This window comes from Terrapene carolina, unplaced genomic scaffold (assembly GCF_002925995.2).
Source record: "Terrapene carolina triunguis isolate 2854851 unplaced genomic scaffold, T_m_triunguis-2.0 Scaffold714, whole genome shotgun sequence".
In the NCBI taxonomy this organism is placed as follows: Eukaryota; Metazoa; Chordata; order Testudines; family Emydidae; genus Terrapene; species Terrapene triunguis.
This window is the reverse complement of record NW_020665065.1, coordinates 14,046,689-14,067,819: the sequence shown is the minus strand read 5'-3', so window position 1 is coordinate 14,067,819 and position 21,131 is coordinate 14,046,689. Positions and strand designations below refer to the sequence as shown.

General features: G+C 48.6%; 1 protein-coding gene across 1 annotated transcript; it reads left to right on the top strand.

Annotated features, from left to right (window-relative positions):
- Positions 1-399: 399 nt before the first annotated feature.
- Positions 400-13,354, top strand: CASP9 (caspase 9). Its single transcript, XM_024208373.3, has 10 exons — positions 400-599; positions 1,761-1,974; positions 3,661-3,750; positions 4,941-4,978; positions 6,970-7,146; positions 8,360-8,449; positions 9,394-9,541; positions 10,084-10,263; positions 10,888-10,997; positions 12,754-13,354. Exons 1-10 carry the CDS (start codon positions 468-470, stop codon positions 12,844-12,846), a joined length of 1,272 nt encoding a protein of 423 aa, XP_024064141.1. The 5' UTR covers positions 400-467; the 3' UTR covers positions 12,847-13,354.
- Positions 13,355-21,131: the final 7,777 nt, after the last annotated feature.

Sequence of the window (21,131 nt, the reverse complement as noted above, 5' to 3'; positions counted from 1 at the left end):
GCCTGATGGGGAAGAATTTAATTGTCTGTTGGGGAGGGGGGCATATAAAACTAGTATTGATAGTGGAAGGGCTACAGGATATTATAGAAAGGTGCAACAGGGGCTTCTAAACCCCTAGAAAGAAGATAGATTCTTTTAGGGCCCTGTGGGCAGCCCTGGATAGAGAGAAAGGGACGGTGCTGTGAAGGGATCTGGTGGAGAAGGGGAAGGAGGCGTGCAAATCCCTGGGGATCCGCAGGGGCTGGTGTTACACAGCCCTACACGTTAGGGATCAGGGCGGGCGCTATAGGAACCAGAGGGGAGGCCCCTATAGGAGGAGAGGCCTCAGGGAAGGGCGGGTCCTATAGACCGCCCCGAAGAGGGCCGGGCTGAGGGCGGTTCCCGGAAGCGGGCGGAGCATCTCGGCTGTCTCCTGGCTGCGGCTCCCCCCGGGACCCACCCAAGGGGGCCCCCGGGCGGCGGCGGGGATGGAGGAGGCGCAGCGGGCGCTGCTGCAGCGGAGCCGCCTGCGCCTGGTGGGGGAACTGCAGGTGGCTCCGCTCTGGGACCTGCTGCTGCACAAGGGCGTCTTCACCCAGGACATGATCGAGGAGATCCAGGTGCCTCGTCCCCCGCCCCGGGACTGGATCTGGGGTGGGAGCTTGTGGCCGGTCCCCCCTCCCCCCTTTGCCCAGGCTGCTTCCCCATGCCCTGGGGTAATTGCATCTTTAGCCCCCTCCATGGCTAGAGACTGCAGTGCAGAAGGCAGGGCAATGCCCCCCCCCCACACACACACATCCAGCCCCCCGGGGGTTTGCACGACCCCCCTTAGGCTTGCTGGGGAACTTCTCCACCATCTCCTGAAATGAACCCAGCAGCCGCTAGATGCCATTGTCAGGCCGCTGAGCTGCAGCCGGGGACCGCCTGCCCGGCTGTAAACAGCTGAACTTTTACAGCCAGTGGCAAATCAGAAGTTGCGGGGAGTTCCCTGGTCATTTCTGATCAGTCCGTTCCGGCTTATCGCGGGAGCCGAGGTCACAGAGCTGCTGTGAATTTAAGTTTTATGACTGTGAGCTGGAAGGACAACATTGGAATTGAAGTGGCATAACCCTAACCATGGGGGTAAACATAGGGTGAGCAGACAGCAAGTGTGAAAAATCAGGACGGGGTTGGGGGGTAATAGGAGCCTATATAAGAAAAAGACCCAAAACTCAAGACAGTCCCTATAAAATCAGGACATCTGGTCACCCTAGGTAAACAAGCCAAGAGAAGCTTTAAAGGCTGGGTGTTAGTTTGTACAAAACCAAAACCAACAAAGTTATGATACAGTAGAACTTGCCCTATCATGTGGGAGGCAGCGTTGTCCAGTGGTTGGAGTGGAGCACTGTGGATCAGGTGACCTGGGTTTTATACCTCACTGTACCACTAACTTGCTGTCTGACCTAGGGCAGCTCCTATGTGCCTCAGTTTCCTTACCTGTCAGGGATAATAGTACCTGGGCCTTAAAAAATTCACTGGGCCTCTCTACTAGGCAGAAGCTTGAATTTGCTAGCCAGAGGCTGATGTGAAAGATGGGAGGGCCATCAATGAGTTGCCCTGGAGTTGCCTGGCTACAGGCTAAAAAGACAACACCCTGATCAGTTTATGTTCAGTTCACATCTGGAAAATCCCCCCTCCTTTCTTGTACTCATCACCATGCTGTTTATGAATTGCTGGACTGTAGACACGCCGTGCACATGGGATGCTAATGCTTTCTGTCTTCGTTTTGCGCTCCCCTATAGAGAGCAGGCACTCGAAGAGACCAAGCCAGGCAGTTGGTTACAGACCTTCAGACGCGAGGAAGACAAGCTTTTCCCGCATTCGTCTCAAGCTTGCGAGAAACTGGACAGAATGACCTTGCCGCTTTGCTGAGTGAAGGGGCCAAATTCCCACAGTTGCGTCCGCTTGATCTAAAACCAGTTGAACTTGGCTTACGTGGTGGAAAGGGTGATACCTGTAAGTATCAGTGGTGCTGCTGTTTTCGTAATAGACAGCAAAATTGGGTACAGCCGTTGTAAAACCTGTTCCTGAGGAGGTACAGGAGGCTGGCTAACAGCTTGTGAAATCTGATAGCCCGGTTGTCTTCCAGAATCATTGATTGTATAGATGATTCCGCACAGCCACTGGGAAAATATAATGCTATCCAATACTACTGAAAACTTTTAATTGGCAGCAATCTCCTAGTGCTGTGCTAATAACTTTAGAACGGCTGGGTTTTTTGCAGGTAACCTCGGGGGGGTCTCAAATCTGACCTCCGAGGACACAAACATTTCTCTTTTCTATTGGCGAGAGAGTGTGATCCAGCGATTAGAGAAGGGATTGGACATTGGCAGAGCTTACTTGCTGTGGGATTTTGGTCAAATCACAATTCCTCCATCTATAAAATGTGGGTAAAACCTCCTTACCTGTCAAAGGAGTTCTGAGATTTAATTACTGTAAAGCTAAAGTGTGCTAAGATTCTTGGATGGAAGGGACTGTATAGCGTAGTATATTTTATTTGCATTTGATGTGTAACTTGTCTACCTATCCTGTTTTTAACTTATATATTCATATTTCTTGGTTAGCTAGTTTCATTATCAACATTTTCTTTATTATTCCTAAGGACTTGTCTGCCCTTAAAATGTTACAGTGACACAACTGCGCCACTATAGGGCTTCAGTGTAGACACCGCTGTATTGATGGGAGACGTTCTCCCTTGAGCATAGGTAATCCACCCCCCTGAGAGGTGATAGCTAGGTCGACGGAAGAATTCTTCCATCAATCTAGCGCTGTCTACACAGGGACTTAGGTTGGCTTAACTACGCCGCTCAGGGGTATGGATTTTACACGCCGCTGAGTGACGTCGTTATGCCAGCCTATTTTTCTAGTGTAGACCAGGCCTTATAAAGAGAGTTCTATAAGTATTACTAATTGTTTTAACAAAAACATAAAGGCAGGATCCCTGCCCTGTAAAGTGTCTGCTCTCACTCAGAGAAGTCCGATACACAGGACAACAGCAGAGAAGTTGCAAAGACCTTGGGTACTGAGAAGATCAGCACAGTAAGGCCTTGAGAAAGGCAAAGGGTTTGAAGCAGGCGAGAGAGGGATCTTGGAAGGTCATCCTGAGAATAAGTGGTGGCAGGAAAGAAGAGGCAAAACTGAAACTGGGAGGAGGGATGCAAGGATCACGTAGGACAGAGGACATGAAGGAGTGAGGATTTAGGGTGGGATCTAGGTAGGGTGGAGTAGAGAGAAGTCTTTTTCTGAAGGGCATGGCCTTTTCAGGATGCTTTAATTATTTGGGTGGGGTGGGGAAGGGGGAGCGGTTGCTATCTCTAAGAGCACAAGCCAGGAAGAAAGGGGCAGGTGCCTTCTGTGTGATGGTGAGAACAGGTTTTACTGTGTGCTCGCAATTCCCGTCCACTGTTGAGTCTGGTTCTAGCCTCAGCTCCCACAGTTCTAATCAAAGACTCACAGGGGAAAAGTACAATTGCTGTCCCGGCTCCAAGCAGCAGGGCGAGAGGCTCAGTTACCTGCAATCAGCAGTGCTCCATCCGGATCCTCCGGAGAGAGGCCTGCTCTCTGCTTCGTATGCTTTTCTCTCTTGCAAAAGTCTATAGGCAGGGCAGTAATGCAAGGCCCAGATGTCTTATATCTTTACAGATAGGAAGGCTCATGAATATTTGCCTACCCCAGTCCAAGCCGTGACTGAGAGACGCCAAGTGCCAACACGTCCCAGTGCAGCAGCTCAGGGTAAGCAGTCTCCGCTAGCCAATTCTTGGTTTAAATCCTATCTGTCCTTCATTCCTTCTCCTCTCTCCCCATACCTCATGTAGATCCCTTCAGCCCATCTTCCTCTGGGACCCTTAGGGTGGCCCACATATTGTGCCAATCCACCTTCTGGATGGCGCACCCTCTGGAGCAGGGGTTCTCAACCTTCAGCCCAATCAGAGCTGCGGCCCATGTGACATCCTCCAGGCCATACAGGTAGTATTGGATGCAGCCCACCTAACACGTTCTTGCAGCCACAATGGTAAATAGGTTGAGAACCACTGCTCTGGAGTGTATCAGTACTGCTCCATAACTCTGCTGGAGGCATTCCCTCTCTCTGTACCCTTTTGCCACAGGCTGTCTGAACATGCTGTTTACATGTTGCACCCATCCCCTGCTAGTCCAGGCATCTCTCCTGAGCAATGATGATTTTCTCCTGGTGTGCAGTGACTAGCAGCTACCTGCAGCCATTTCCCTTGGTATCTCTGTGTACCATTAATTGTATCAAATCCATAGTGTGTGTACACATTTTTGGCTAGTGTCTGAGAGCCTGTTAGCCATTAAAAGCACCCAGAGAAGAAAATACCGAGACAAAAACCAAGGCTCTGTCATAAAGGATCCATCCATCGAAGGTGGGAGAGGTGCAGCCCCAAGTGTACTAGTGCCATGTAATTGTTGATTTAAGATGGAATGTAATCAATCTGAACAACTAGACACTGTCAAAAGTAAAACTACTTTGAGTTGTAACACTGGTTGTTTTTATAGGCTAGGCTAGTTTGCCTGCTGCTTAGGAGAGGAGAGAAGGTATTTGGGATGGTAAGGTTATGAGATGATTTCCCATCCGATTCTGTTATGACAAATGAAACTCAAATTCACGACTCTTTGGCCAATACTCTTTGACAGGCCAAGTCCAAAGCCATGATAAATGAACCCCCAGAACTTCACTCTCAACATCTGCAGTCCGATTGTGCATGTAAAGGAACAATGTTTCTTTCCTGTGTGTGGCCGGGAGCGAGGAGGAGTTCAGGTGTGACTGAACATGTTAAGAAATGGTTCAAAGCACTGGAAATATTTGCATTAATATTAATCCCATTAAGCAGGGACCCAGCCTCTAACGAATGTGAAGTAGGTGTCGGAACTGTATGTCATTTCTCTCTCGTCACGTGTTGTAGGTTCTGCTGCAGAGAGATCCAGGAGGAACTCAGATATGGTTAGTTTCCTGTTTCTACGTACGTTATTTTTACTCATTTCTTACTTGAACTACCTCCTTTTTCTCCCCCATCCCACCCACTTTGCATCCCATTTTCAAAAGTCAAAGGAACTTAGGCTCTTAAGACTCCGAATCACAAAGGTATTTAGGTGCCTAAAGGTGAAGCAGGTGTCTTGTATAATTTTCAAAAGCATCTATGCAGGTGAGGTGCCTAAGTTCCATTGAAAGTCTGTGGGAGTTAGGTGCCTATCTCACTAAGGTATTGTTGTAAATCTCGCTGGGCGCCTGCCATTATTTCAAGTGCCTAAATACCTTTGTAAGGTTCTGTCTATGCTAGAAAGGATTTGCCGGCATACTGGGCAAAATAATTTTTTTGCCAGTATAGTTTATACCAGTTCCCCGAACAAAACAAGCAGCAAAAGGACATTTTTGCTGGTATAACTGCATCTGCTCTAGGGGTTTTGCCAGCCCTAGAGCAGTCAGTTATGGGTGTGATTGTCCTTCCTCCCCCACAACCAACAGAGCTATGCTGGCAAAACTTTTAAGTGCCTAGCAGGTCTAAATCTGGCCCTTAGTGCCAAAGTTAATAGGATTTAGGTGCTTTTGAAAATGTTTGCCTGCAGACTGGTAAGTTACATTCTGCTTATTTACAGTTCATTTGAATCAAACTGTTCTGTGGTGTTTAAAAGATCATTTAAATAATTACTAGCAAATGTGACTTTGATGTCCAGGTGTCAGATGCAGCATCTGAGTAAGTCCTGCCACTTTGACTGGGCCAGTTCAGTTCAGATTAGAACAATTGTCACACCACACTCGCTCTTCGAATTACATTAAATACAACATAAATATGACCAATAACACGTAGTCAAATATTTTCCCCTAAGCAATTATCTTCAAGACAACTAATAATTACCTAGCGCAACACTTAAAGTGTGCTGCATTTGTAGAGTGGGTATTTTGTTTTTGTAATTATCGTGTGAAATATACTAATAAAAAAAACCCACTAACTAAAATGCACTGCACACATTCATGCAGCATGACCGTTCTAAGTTAAGCTAGTATCATCAATACAGACCTGCATGTTTAGGAAAGTGGAGGCCAAATTCATCCCTGATGTAAGTCAATGGAAGTGAGTTTGACCCTGTATCCATTTCAGTCAAGACCCTGATTCTGCTGATTCCATTGATTTCAGTGGGACTCTGCATGAATAAAGTAAAGCTGGATGTGCGACGTTATCCCAGCTGCTTGTATTCACTCGTATAGGGAGCAATGTTCCCTCTAACTTTTTACGTCCATGTGCGGAATAAATTTTATGTGCACCAATATGGAGGTGATGTGTGGTGAGGGTGGGGCTGAGCTGTTTGGGGTACGGGAGGGGGCTCAGGGCTAGGGCAGAGGGTTGGGGTGAGGGGTCTGGCTGGGGGTGCGGGCTCGCGTGGGGCTGAGGATGAGGGGTTTGGGATTTGGGAGGGAGCTCAGGGCTAGGGCAGAGGGTTGGGGTGTGTGGGGAGGTGGGGGCTCTGGCTGGGGATGCAGGCTCTAGGGTGGGGCTGGGGATGAGAGGTTTGGGGTGCAGGCTTCCCCGGGGCTGTGGTGGGGAGAGAGGACTCCCCCACAGTCGTTTGTCGCCACAGCCGTCCGGGGCTGGGGGAGAGCGCCTTTTCCCGCCGGGTCGGCTCCGGGGCTGGGGCAGAGGCACCTGTCCCTGGCTGCGGCAGCTCCGGGGCCGGGGGAGAGATGCCTCTCCCCGCCTGCACAGATGCAGCCGCACGGCTTAGTGGGAACTTAGATAGGGAGCATGGATTCCATTATCCATCTGTCATCCTGGGCAAACAATAAATTGCATTTACAGAAGCAATAAAATGAGCTTCATGAAAGCTGCATTTTCAGTTCTGAGTTGCATCCCGCTAGATTAGCTGATGGACTCTGAATAAAAGGAGGTTGAATTTAGTTTGTCTGTCTGACTGCTTCCCGGTGGGTTTGTGGGCCAGGTTTATGTTCTGAAAGCTGACCCGTGTGGTTACTGCCTCATCATCAACAACGTCCGTTTCATCGAAGAGTCTGACCTGTCTTCTCGAGAGGGCTCCAACGTAGACTGTGAGAAACTGGAGAAACGCTTCAAGTCACTGCACTTTGACGTCCTGGTCCGACGAGATCTCAAAGCTCAGGTAAAGGTGGAAGCATTTGGCGAGAGCCGAGGGACTAAGAGGCTATGCTGCAGGTGAAGGTGTGGTTGTAGCAGGGATAGGCATACCTCTGCTAGCTTCAGTCTCACTAGTACAGGTAACAGTTGGAGTTCAGACCTGGCAGCACTGCCTGAGGACAAGCTAATCAGGGAGCCTATGTACATTCTTGGGTGGCTAGCCCTCACTGAAGTCCATGCCGCCACATCTACTACTGCTACTGTTACCTGTGCTAGCTAGATTAAAGCTGGTATGAGTCACCTACAATCACACCTTCACCTGCAGTGTAGACGTACCCTAAAAGTGTTGCTAGAGGGTGACAATATGTGCTCCAATGGGAAAGACACATAACCCCCCAACCCCAAACTTCAGTGTTGGAAGAGACAGCAAAAGCATTACTTTCAAATTATCTTGTCTTTTGCTGTTATAGTAACAGACGAAAAAGGAGCCCCATTTTTGGGGGCTTTCTGGGCTGAGTTTTTATTCCTGAACATGATTTATAAGTAATTGTCTGAGGGTGTATTTATTTGATATCTCTGACTGAGATTCTCCCTGACTGGTGTACCCAGGGGCTTGATTTTCTGTTTGTTCTTAAATGATATAATAGTTGATATTAAGCAGGGCATTCAGTCTCCTGGCATACCATTGAAACCAATACAAACGAGTCTGATTATTTTAAAATCTGAGGTGGAGCATTGGTGTGTGTGCGCACACTCAAATGCACTGCCTTCCATTGGTGCTGCATTTGGAAGAAACGCAGAAATAAGGGTGTCCTTTAAAACAGCAAAGTACATCTCTGTGGTTAAATGGCAAATGTTAAGTAGCAGTAGATTGCAATCACCCTGAACTTGTTCCATCTGACAGTGGTTCAGTGTCTCATGTGAAGAAAATAGGGCGTGTCTCCCTGTGGACACGCATCAATGTAACAAAATTGTCATCACGCCTGGCACTGATTTTAACAGCCTTGCTAGCAAAAGAGAGGGCAAGGATTGACTGGGCCGTGGAGCGAGCAATGGGTCTGCTCTCCTCCACAGCAGCAGTGTCCCCAGATCAGCATTGAGCAGTGCGGGGAAGCTTGTCCGTGCTCTTGGGTGGGCCAGTCTCCCATCCGACCCCTTTCAGCAGCATGATGTTGATGTGGGATTGATAAGGGGTAGGACTGAAGGTAACAGTTGCTGACCTTTGCAAATGTGTGTAGGAAATTGCTGGGGAGTTGCAACGCCTGGCGAGGCAGGACCACAGCGCTCTGGACTGCTGCCTGGTGGTGATCCTTTCCCATGGCTGTCAGGTAGGAGGATCGGCGCTCTCGTTCATATCTCCCCGAGCTTGGGGGAGAAGCATGCTCCTGAAAAGTGTGTGTTGATTGCCACCGTTTCCTGGGCATCAGAGTGAGGACTGGTTTCTTCTCCCTCCTGTCCTGATCTTATCCTGCGGACATAGGCCATTGGGGCCTCTCTCTTCCAGGCATTGTGCTATGTAGGGTTGCCAAGGGAAAGGATGTTCTAACTGCAGTGCTGAACAAAGTGTACAGTCTGATGGGGGTTGCCCGGTCACCATGCGCAATGGGGGCCTCCCTTGGTGGTAGGCCCGGTGGTTGCTTTATAGAATTCTACATCCGCCAGGGGAGCGTCCATGGATCAATGGGGGGTGTATAATTAGTAATAATGAATTCCTGGATTACAACAGCGCCTCGCTAGAGGAAATGTGGTGAAATTACAGAAAGAAGACAATTTAGGGTGGCCGTTAAGCAAATATTCAAATTAGCCTATGGGGCAGTGGGTAAATTAGAGCTGACAAATCCCAGGTTTTGGGGGAGAAGTGGGGGCCATTGTAAGATCAGGGGCATGGGTTTCTGGAATTTAGACTATTTAAAATAACACATGGGTTTTCTCTCTCCTTAACTCACATCCCAAATCGCAGAGCATCGGATTCATCCTGGCATCTATATGCAAGGAATCATAGACTATCAGGGTTGGAAAGGGACCTCAGGAGGTCATCTAGTCCAACCTGCTGCTCAAAGCAGGACCAATCCCTAGACAGATTTTTTGCCCCCAATCCCTAAATGGCTCCCTCAAGGATTGAGCTCACAACCCTGGGTTTAGCAGGCCAATGCTCAAACCCCTGAGCTATCCCTCCCCCAAGGAAAAACTTTTAAAATGGGGGTTGTTTATACTAGAGAAAAGGTTGGCCTATTGCCTTTGTGTTAACAGCCAGTGGATTTTGCTCTTTCAGACCAGCCATATTCAGTTTCCCGGGGGTATTTACGGCACGGATGGAAAGCACATTCCCGTCGAAAAGATTGTGAACTTCTTCAATGGGTCCCATTGCCCAAGCTTGAGAGGAAAACCCAAACTCTTCTTTATCCAAGCCTGTGGCGGAGGTGAATATTGGCTTTAGCTCTGCTCGTGCTTTGCCTTCGGGGCTCCTTCAGGAGGAGAAGCAGTTGTATGGCCGCTTGCTTGTGCATTGGCACTTAGGGTATAATAATTCTGTGTCATCTCTTTCTTTTGCTGTTCATATTCCCTTTTCTCAGGCTGTCTTCTCTTGCTCTCTGCCCCATATTCTTATTGCTGAGGCAATGCGTTGATTGGCCATGGAGAGTGAGGTTTCTAAAGACGTCCGAGCCAGAGGTGTGTTCCACTGCACTGGAGCTTTGAGCAGAAGGAAGCAAACCTTTGCAGCTCCTATATGGCCTCTACCACAGCTGATCGTTTCAGTTTTCTGTATTTGGCTCAGAGCATCTAGTTGGCATGAATGGACTCTGTGCTTGAATTGCAGGTGGCTCCGAGTCAGCCAACGTAGCAGAAGATGAAACAAAAGGCTCCTTCAGCTGAAGGACCGTGTTTGCTAAGGGGTGGGAGGGACCCACTGCTTATTACTTACGTCTGTAACAGAGAAGGGTTTTCTGGTTGCCTCTTGCAGAGCAGAAAGACCGAGGATTTGAGGTGGATTCCGATTCACCTGTAGACCAACCTCGTGGAGGTTCCGTCGAGTCCGATGCAACTCCCTTTCAGATCCAGCCCGGTAACTTGGATGAGCCAGATGCAGTAGCCAGTTTACCCACTCCCAGCGACATCTTGGTGTCCTATTCAACTTTTCCAGGTGAGACAGCATAAGTAAAGCACTGGACTAGCAGGGAGGCAGTGCATAGAGCAGTGGCCTGGGATTCAGGGGACTTGGGTTCTATACCTGGCTCTGCCACTGACCTGCTGGGTGACCTTGGACAAGTCACTTCCCCGCCCTCTGCCTCAGTTTCCCCAACTGTAGAATGGGCATAATGATACTGATCACCTTTGTAAAATGCTTTCAGATCTATGGATGAGCAGTGCAATGTGAGAGAGAGGGCTTGTTATGTATTCTAACTTTCCCTCTTTCAAAGCCTTAAAGAACCTATTCTTTGGTGAGTAATAACACCCGGCATTTATCATCTGAGGATCTCAGTCCTTCTCAAACATTAATTGAGCCCCTCACCTGCATGAGGCAAGCAGTTATTATCCCCACTTTAGACGGAAGAAACGGAGGCACAGAAAGGTTTTGACTTGCCCCAGGTCACCCAGTGAGTCTGTAGCACTGGTCACACTCCCGCACGAAGGGTCCGGATGTTCTAGTGCTGGATTTGGAAGACGTTATCCATAGGGTGGAAATTCTACTCCTAAGGGGGTTAGGAAGGAAAGAAAGGACTGCTTGTAGGGAATGAGTTCCTTACTTTCCCTGTGTTCGCCTAAGGTTTTGTCTCCTGGCGGGATACCCAGAGTGGCTCGTGGTACGTCGAAACATTGGACAGCGTACTTGAACAATATGCTCATACTGAAGACCTGCTCGGCATGCTAGTGAGGGTAAATGTTCCTTTGTCTGACTCTCTTGCGGAATGTAGGCATTTGTTTTTGCATTTAGTCAGGCGTAGACACTTAGGCCTCCATTTTCAATAGTGACTAGTGATTTTTGGGTGCTTCAGTTTTGGGGGCCCCAAAAAGAGATGCCTTGAAAAAGCCTGGTTTTCCGAAAGGGCTGAGCACCTGCCCTCTGAGAATCAGGCCCCTTTCAGGTGTCGCACCCAAAATCACAAGTCACTTTTGAAAATATAGGCCTTAATCTTTGCCTACCGGCCTGCCCTCACCCTGCCTCAGAGCAACGTACCGTCCGTCCGTCCTGTCACAAAAAAGCCAGACTGTCAGAGCACACAGCAGCAGGCACAATGGTAGTGTGTCGAGATATTCTCCTACTTGGACGTATAATCGCAAGACATGGTTGTGTTTGTAATGTTCAGAGTTCTCCGTATTCATCTTTGCTTTTGGCTTTTACTCTCTCTGCTGCCGTGGTGAGGTTTTGATTGGTCTCCTGGAACGTCCTGCTAGATGGATAACCCCACCAGAGGCTTGTGTTAATGTTTTTTTTTTTTTATCTTGACTTGTGAGTGATGTAATTGCATCTTAATTTATGTGCATGAAATGTAAACGTGTATGTTAATGAACCAGTAAGTTTGAGTATATACTAATTTAGGATTCTCAGAAATAACTCTCCCATATTGTGAATGACGGGTACAGTGTTTTAGAAATAATTCAGTGAAAATACTAACCTCTCAAACTAATTTTTAAGGGTACCCGTTCCATGCTTCAGCTCTCATACACTACAATGAAATAGCACAAAAGCCCATTTTGTTGCTATCAAATGCACCACTGTGTTTACTCAGCAGTGCCCAACAATAATTATAATCATTCACTTACCAGAAATTGTGTACTGGACATACACCTACAACTCAGATAGTGGGAAGGTGGTTGTTTCTGTCCATCAAAGACTAGGCAAATGACGTTCCAATTTTCAGAATTTCAGCTGATCTTTTGCATAACCCGTGTGTAAAGAAGCATCCTACCTTGTCCTCAAAACGGGAAAGAAAAATTGTTCTCACAATCTCCTGGACCTAATTCTGCTCCAGTCGAAGTCAGTGGCACAACGCCTGTTGATTTTAACGAGCTGAGGATCAGGCCCGCTACTTCTAAAGTGGTCAAACTGCTTTCAGTCTGGAAAGTGAATGCTTTGAAATCGTTCGGTCCCAGTGCAGGATTCTTGGGGAGGTGATGGGGAGTCTTAGCAAATACAGGAGGGGAAGAGGGATAATAGACCTTTCTGCTTTGAAAGAAACTGCATGAAAGTGTCGACACAAAAGAAATGACTGATCTCTTGTGAGCAAAAGAGAGGTTATTTCTGGTTCATACAAAGAACTGTATGTGTGGGCTGGGCAGGTGTTGACTGCTCTCGGGCAGCCTTCAGTGGTTAGCATCTGATGAGGGGCACGGGGGTGATGGAGTGGCTCTGAAGTGTCTTAGAGGCAAAGACCTACAGTACAGTACAGAGGTTTGACGCAAGATCTTCTCTTGGGCTCTTTATCTTGCCCTGCCCTTCTCCAGAGTTGTCTTATTTCTGCCCGCAAAACCCCCCCCCGCTTATAAAAGTTAAACCTACCCACTGCCTCTCCTCCGCCTTCCCTAACATATACAGCCCTCCTCACTGCACCGATCGTTATCTGTGCGTCTCTAGTGCTCCAACACACTCAACCAGCAAACTAGCCAACTCCTTGGTTCTTCTCTTTCCCAGGTGGCTCATGCTGTGTCTGCTAAAGGAAAGTACAAGCAGATGCCGGGCACTTTTAACTTCCTCCGTAAACAATTCTTCTTCGCGACAGACTAAGGTTGTGGCTGGGAGGTCTCCACCATACGCCCGGATAGACTCCTCTTCAGGCCTCATGATTCTGCACCTGGCCGTTACTGCTCTGAATCAGTGCTCCTGTTTGCCTTCATCTTTTCATGGATTCATTTATCCTTGGAAGCTTAATGCGTTCACGCGCTCATTACTGTGAAATAGACGTCTCACCTCCTGCCTGGTCAGACCAGGACTGGTCGCTTTCTAAGCTCAAACATTTAAGACCGACAACAAGGACTGAAGGAGGTTCCAGCCTTGGACTCTGTATCTCTGCAATCCAGAGGGCCATCCCAATGGCCGTTTCAGGCCCCACTCTAACTATGATTACGGTGCCCTCTACCAGGAGGCGTGGGTGAAGTGTCGGCATTTTGTAATTATCTTTGTGTTTACGCTCTTTGAATCAAAAATGCACCTGAATCAAAAGCCAGTGTTTGGGAGTGGGGAATAGTTTTACAGCATCTGTTGCCCTTTTGTATTAAAGACCCCCCTCTTTCTATACAGTTTGTCTTGCTCTTTTATTCTCTTGTCTCTTCTCCAGCTAGCCTGGTGTTCTCTGACTTCTCTCTTACTGCTAGGCGTCTCCCAGTGTCCGGGGGAATAAAAGCATGACGATTTTAGCAAAAAAAATATTTTGCTGGCTCTTTAATAACTCCCCCATTACTGAATTATCACAGCCGTCCAGGCTTACCAGGAACACCAGATTAGCTTAGACCAGCTGCAACTAGTCCGTGATGCTTAATGGCTGATTCTCTATTTAAATAAAATCAGGAGCGTGATTCCTTTGGTTGCTGTTTTAAGACACCAATTCAATTATTTCCCCCGGTGGCTGACTCATTGGGTGTTGGTCTTATGTACAATTCTGATTGGCTTTACTGTAGGAACACTGTATGCCTGGCACCTGCACTGTTAATAGTCCTCCGGGGAGAGAGAATCAGAAGACTTATCTGTGGGAAATGGAGCTGTGGGGGCCCTGTCATGTGTCAATGGGAGCTGCAGCTAGGCAACACATGCCTTCTGGACAAGTGATATGGCAGGGCTAGGATAGGTGAGGGACTCCGTGCAAGAAAGGGGAGAATCTGGAGCCCTGCGGTTCACTACCGTACATTCCCTTCGCTGTACTGGAACGTGCGCTCTCAAAAGCCACGTAAGTTACTGCTACTATGAGCACTTATTGTCCTTTGCCCCCTCCCTTGGCATCCTTGCAGCGTCCCTTAGCCAGCTGGCTCTGAGTCGGAACGTTCCCCAGCGCATAGCTCATCCTGATCCTGGCTCACGTGTGCAGGACTGAACTGACCAATTGTCTGGCGTCGGTTTTGCTCCTTTCTGGAGCATCAGAGCTGCTTTGTTAGGATCATTTGACTAAAGGCAATGGGGATGAAGGTGGCCCTCAGTCCTTCCAGGCTGTTTCTATTGGGTAGTTCCCGGCTCTGAAAGCTCAAGGCAGAGAGGGCGAATTTATGGCCTTTCACTAACTCTTTCCAAGTGGGTTAAATTTTATAGTGGTAGAAAAATGAACACTGGCTTCTCTTTCCCCTCTGAAGGTGTGCATGGAACTCCTGTTGGTATGAGATTTATGGGCTGCTGGGAAGAGATAAGCACCATGGGCTCCATTCCCCTTAAAAGGGTCAACATATATCATGAGAAATTATCCTCAGTCTTTAAAAGCCTCCCTGATATTTCAAAGTGGCTTTCAGGTGGTTCCCTGCTCTACAGCATGTTCTTCAGCCAGCAGCCGCTCCAAGATCACTTCCAACGGGCAAGCATAACACAACGAGTAACGGCATCAAATCACTGAATGGGGAACTGCCGGGAGCGGTGCATTGCGTATTTTGGGTTCCCATCAAGAGCATTGCCATGTTCTTGGGATTTATAGTTCTTATAATTCTCCCCATGCTCAGGTGTGAGGCAAAGGGAGAGTTGGCAGCTGGAGCCTAGTACGGGAATGTGGCGTTAGAAGGGAGTGTGGGGACACTAGGGTGACAACACACATTTCTCATGTCGACCACTGTGGCAACAGATGGCTCTGGGTGAGCCCCCACCTCCTCATTCTTGTGTCGTGCTTCATATTCCACTTCTATTCATGTTGGGTTTTATCTAATGGAAGAAAATGCTCCATTGCATAACTTCCTGCACCCATTGTCATGTGCTTCCATCCTAAAACCTCCCTTTCCCCGAGGCACAGGCTATACACGTATGTTGCAAACAAATCTTGGTTATTTATTATACACAGATTCCTTCAGCACATCATCAGATTGGAATTTCGTGATTATGACTTTATTTCAAACAGCAAAATAGCTTCCCTTCCCCCAGCACAGGGTTAGTCCGTTGTCCACGGCTCTTCAGGTTAGTTGTTTGCCATAACCTACAGAAAGTGTAAAGCAAAGGGGGGGAAATCAGACCAGAAAACTAAGGAAATCTGTAAACAGGGACATCCAAACTCTACAAATTGTCCCTTTAAATACATAAACCAGTCCTACAACCCTCTCTCTTCCTAAGTCTTTAAGAGAGGTGATTTGGCTTCTGAATCATCCTTTATGTTAAGGGTTCAGTTATAGTTGTTAAATATTTGATAAGAACATTATAGCCATGAGCAGGATGTGTTACTGATCACCATAGCAATAGATGATAGATAATTAAGTTGTTGGACATCAATTAACATTTATTAAAACTCTATAAATATACCCTTAATATAAAGTGTGACAGATTTATTCCAAAACATCCAAACTTTGGTTAGAAATGAAGATCATTTGGATAGTTGCATTCAACAGGAAGACACGTCACCTTTGCTGCAGGGACTAATTCCCTAGAAACAAGACCACATTCTCTTTTGGTGTGTTAAGGGATTGTCTACACGGTGAAGTTATTATGGAATAAGTTAGGGTGTGAACTTAAAGTGCACCAGCTATTCTGGGGGAAGTGTCCACATGGGAAGCTCCTGCTGGCCAATTTACCCATATGGACAAACCCTCGGTCTTGAACTGTTTTGCGGCTGTTTTGTTTTGTTTTACCCCGAACGACCATTTAGAAGTTCATAGCAGAGTTTGTTCTTGCTCAGCAGCAGACGCTAGACCCTTACCGTAGCGATCCAGTTGTTGAAAGCGGAGACCCGAGTGAAGACGGAGGGTTTGCGGTAATAATTACAGCCTAGCGAGGAGCCGAAGCTGACTACGCCATGCACTTCCCACCTGCCGTCAGCACCTCTGCAGTTCAGTGGGCCACCGGAGTCCCCCTGCAAGGAAGGAGAGGCACAGTCATTGAACGCCAGTTTGGAAATATCCACATCTTTCTATGGTGCATGAGAAGAGAAGTCACTGCCACGGGTCTCGTATAATTGGAGATGGGACATGGGAGAAAGGCGGGAGTGTGAATGAAATGAATATAGGTTCTGTCTTATGAGGTGGCTCCCAGCTGCCATGTTCAGGTCCAACATGCAAGTGGTGTTTGGATCCTGGGGTTTGTGGTGGATCCTTCTTGTAGGAGAGGGTATAGAAATGTGTCTTTTAAATAGTCCTTCAACACGTTAATTGCTATCAACCTCTACGAAGGGGTTTCAAAGCCCATCTAGCAGGGATAGATCCTAGTACCCTCAGGAGCGCTGCCAGCTTTTTTGCCGCCCTAGGCGGCGGAAGGTCCCGCCCCCGAAATGCCACCCCCGACAGAGGCGGCGGAAGGTCCTGCCCCCGAAATACCGACGACGACCAGGGCAGCGGAAGATCCGGTCGCCGCCCCCCAAATGTTAATGCCCTAGGCGACTGCCTAGGTTGCCTAATGGGTTGCGCCGTCCCTGAGTACCCTGCCCCATCTTCAGAGTCCCTTCCCATAATGCAGAACTCTCTAAAGCCACGCCCATAACTGCCCAATTCTCCGGACTCACGTTGCAGCTGGAGATCAGCCCGTCGCCGCCGGCACAGACCATGGTGGTTTTTACTGTGCTACCCCACCAGACAGGCAGGGAACAGGTGGCGTAATCCACCACGACCAAGGGCCCTTGCTGCAGGATATCTGGGAGAGCACCGTTTGCTGGGAGGGAACAGAAACAAGGGAGTAGCATTAGCTCCTGGCAGTGAAGAAACAGCAAATAACATGTCCAGGTTCAAGAGTCAACAGGGAATCCAAGCACAGAGGGGTTGCAGAATCCAGTCCTTAATGCAGCCCTCCCTCAGAAAACTGTCTGAACTAGATGGATAATCCTCGTCCATCTTAACAATGGCTCTCTGTCAATATCGCATGGGAAATCAGCTTTAACGTTCCCATATCAACACCCTACTGGCGTTAGCGTCGGCAAACAGGCCAAGGAAGGAATAGGCCAGGATCCCTGCCCCCTGCTCTAACCTCTCTAGGTGATGCTTCCTGCTCAGGATTGAAGCACAAGGCTGTTGCCTGCATTGCACCCATTCTCTGCATGGGGACTTCCCTGTTCCAGGCTGGCTGTCCATCACTAACATTCACTTCTTTAAAGCGGCTTTTCAACTCTTCCATGAGCACTAACAGCCCCACCAGTCTTCAGACCACAGTGACTTGGGTTACAATTGCATCTCGAGGCCTCAGCTGGGGTCCTAACAAAAGCTAAACATTCTGCAAGGAAAATGCAAGAACATCTCTGCTGCAGGAGTGGAGCCAGAGCCTGGTCAGATCTCTCTCTGAATTGAGGACTAAGGGGCACCAGAAAAAAGAACCTTATTCCAGTCAATCCCAAAGGAGATGTTAACACAGACGGACTTAGTGTTCCCACTAAACTGTATTAACACTTACTCTGCAGCCTTCCCCATCCTGTTACGTAGCAGACAACGCCAGAGGCCAGGAGACTGTTCGCTGCGGGGAGGCAGGCCGGCTGGATTTGATTGCTCCGGGCAACGCTCTGGGAGAGTTTGATCAAAGCAATGTCGTTGCTGTGTTCATGTGTGCGCAAGCCGGGGTGGAGGAGGGAGTGCGCAGAGAGTGGGAAAAAAACAGACCCATTAATACGTAGCATTTATAGAGGGCTCTGTCTATTCGAAAGAGGGGCCCCTGCCCTTAGGGGAAGGAATGTCTTCAGGCCATGACAGAGGCGTCCCACCCCTACCACACCCAAACGCATGCCTTGGTGCCCATAGGCCCTGGTGAAGAACCTTGATTTTCCTTCCCCATGGCACAAAAGCCATGTGGAAATCCAGGCCCCAGCATCTCCAGCTCCTCTGCCCACACGGGGCTCAGTTTGACAGGCTTGGCCTGTCTCTGTCAAGCTTTGGGGTAAACACAGCCTGTGACTGTGAGAGCTTCTGGAGAATATATAGAGAGGCTCCTGGAGCTTCAGGGTTGTCCAGGTTCCCTGATTTAAAGTACTCGTTTCCGTTCAGCTCCCTGTGGTGGGCAGGCGTCTCCCTACAGAGCTGCCCATGCTGTTACCGACTCATCCTTCCACTCAGAGACTCCCAGGAAATGGCCTTTCAGCCTGGGGCTTCCTTCTCAGGCTGGGGCAGGTGTTCTGTCGGGGCCGGGGGAGTGAGACCTTTGGCTCTGTCTTGGAATCCCCCCATGGATAAAAGAGTTCAAGAGGCCTATCCCCTCCTCCCCCAATCAGTGCTGCCCGTACTCCACCTCCAACACATGCCTTAATGCCCCCCGGCCCTGTTGGAGCACCAGGACTTTCCTTGTGTGAGGCCTGTGAAGTTTGTGTTTCAGTTTATTGCCGAGTCAGCATCCAACGTATAAGGGCTCATCTCTTGTGTGTGAGCATCAATCAGGGCCGCCCAGAGGATTCAGGGGGCCTGGGGCAAAGCAGGGGAGCTGTGGCGCTTGTACTCACCCAGCGGCGATCTGGGTCTTTGGCGGCATTTCGGCGGCGGGGGGCCCTTCAGTCGCTCCGCGTCTTCGGCAGCAGTGAAGGGCCCCCTGCCGCCGAAGACCCGGACCGCCGCCGGACCTGGGCTCGTGGGGCCCCTGTGGGGCCCGGGGCCTTGGGAAAATTGCCCCACTTGCCCCCCCCCCTCTGGGCGGCCCTGGCATCAATGATTCCATAATCGCTATTTGTTTTTCTTTTTACCACTCGGGGTTTGCCGAAACCCTTCCCTCACAGTAGGGCAGTGTGCTGTGCCTTTCCTCTCCAGACGGGGAAGCATTTAAGTAATTTTTCAAGCCTTCCTGAGCCTAAATAAACATCATTATATTGTGCCTGGTAACTGCTAGACTGAGGTGTAATAAACAAGTGGAATCTAAAAGTGTTGGCTGCAGTTGGACACAGTCTAGCTCTGTTTAATGGGGTTCAGCCCTACATTTGGTAGATAACATAATGTAGTAAGTTTCTCAACTGCTTGGTGTTAAGGCCCCTAATAGAGGCAGCTCGGCCCTGGGCACTTATCATAATATGCCATTCTATTAATCCATGAGATGCTCACACTTGAATACTGCGTGCAGTTCTGGGCACCACATTTCAAAACAGATATATTAGAATTGGAAAAGGCACAGAGAAGGGCAATAAAAATGATGAGGGGTATGGAACAGCTTCTGTATGAGGAGAGAGAAAAAGACTGGGACTTTTCATCTTGGAAAAGGGATGACTAAGAGGGGATATGATAGAAGTCTATGAAATCATGACTGGTATGGAGAAAGTGTTATTTAACCCTTCACATAACACAAGAACCAGGGGTCATTAATAGAGAGCAGGTTTAAAACAAACATAAAGAAGTACTTCTTCACACAAAACAACTAGATAAGTTCCTGGAGGACAGGTCCATCACTGTCTATTAGCCAAGATGGTCAGGGACGCAGCCCCGTGCTCTGGGTGTCCCTAAGCCTCCGACTGTCACTTGATGGTTGACCTGTTCTGTTCATTCCCACTGAAGCATCTGGCATTGGCCACTGTCCGAAGATAATATACTGGACTAGATGGACCATTGGTCTGATGCAGTATGGCCGTTCTTATGTCCTAGTTCTTGTACTACTGCCTTGGGAAGGTGGGCTTGGCCACATACGTGGGGACGCAACGCGCAGGAAGTTGGAAACTGAGCTGATTAGCGGAGCTAATGCACTAGGACTTCAGCAGAACCAAGGAGTCCTTCAGCAATGTGGCATCAATCCAAGTTACTAATAATACTTTGCACTTCTAGTAGCTCCTTTCATCTGAAGATTTCAAAGGACTTTACATACATTAATTGAACCTTTCCACACACCTGTCAGGTGAGAGCTCTCTTCACCCACTGCTAAGATGCAGGAGACAGTGTTGAATTGAGCAAGGCAGCTGTTAAGCAGTGCACAGCTGTGCCATGCAGCCATTGAATTGAATTCAGTTGCAATAGCTGGAATTTGGCTAGGACACTGGGGTTAATTCACCTGTACTCGTACAAAACCTGCTGTGGACTCTTTAACAGCCACAAGTGGTCAGCATCTCAGGGGAACGTGTCTGAAAGTTTCTGAGATAGTGGAGGCTGAAGGCATCACTTAACTATTGGGGAGGTGGCTCCTGCACTGGCCTCTGTCCCTTTGGGGGTGATGGGCATCTGCTCGCTGAGCCAGGCACGCCCGTCCTCCATACTGTGACAAGGGTTTGAATGAGGAAAGGATTGCCCACCCAGCACATCCAGTCTCCCAGTATTTTGGAATAATCATTTTGAGCCTATGCTGTAAGAACTGGCTCCAGATTTGGAGCTGCCCACAGTGTGGGGGTGTTTGGACCGAGGGGTTTGGTTTGGGGCCCTATCTCTCATACTTTGTATAAATAGCTGCTATCAACTTACCCGTTTGAAACACGGTTTGAGTTCCAGCCTTCATGGACAATGATTTTTTCTGGACTGACTGCAATCGATCCTTGTTCAGTAGCCTTTAGGTTGTATTTGCCAAGAAGCACTCGATAGGTCCGAGAAGAGCTGGGGAGGAAAAGGAATCGGAAGAGCTGCTCAGATATGTCACTCCCTGCATGCTGCGCAGTCACACGCCACTTTGGGAAGGGCGGCCAAATGCAGCCTAGGGGTCTGCAGTGGGAACCCTCTGAAAACTGCAGGTGCCAGCATGCATTGATCTATAGTAACAGCTGTTGGCTTAGGATAGAGCATTGCATGCTGGAACCTATAGTCACTAGAGGCTGCACCTCCACATGGTCCTCTGCCTCCTGCCAAGATTCCTGCTAAACTTGGGCCCCACCTGATCTTCAGACCACGAGGCTGCCATTTCCTGGCACAGTTGAGCAATTCCGAAGGCCTCTCTGGTAGTGTGATAATGTCTATTACAAAAGCATCTCCACTGGTACATAGGTGTGTGTAATAGTATTGTGCACCCTGGCAATCCTACCTCACACACAG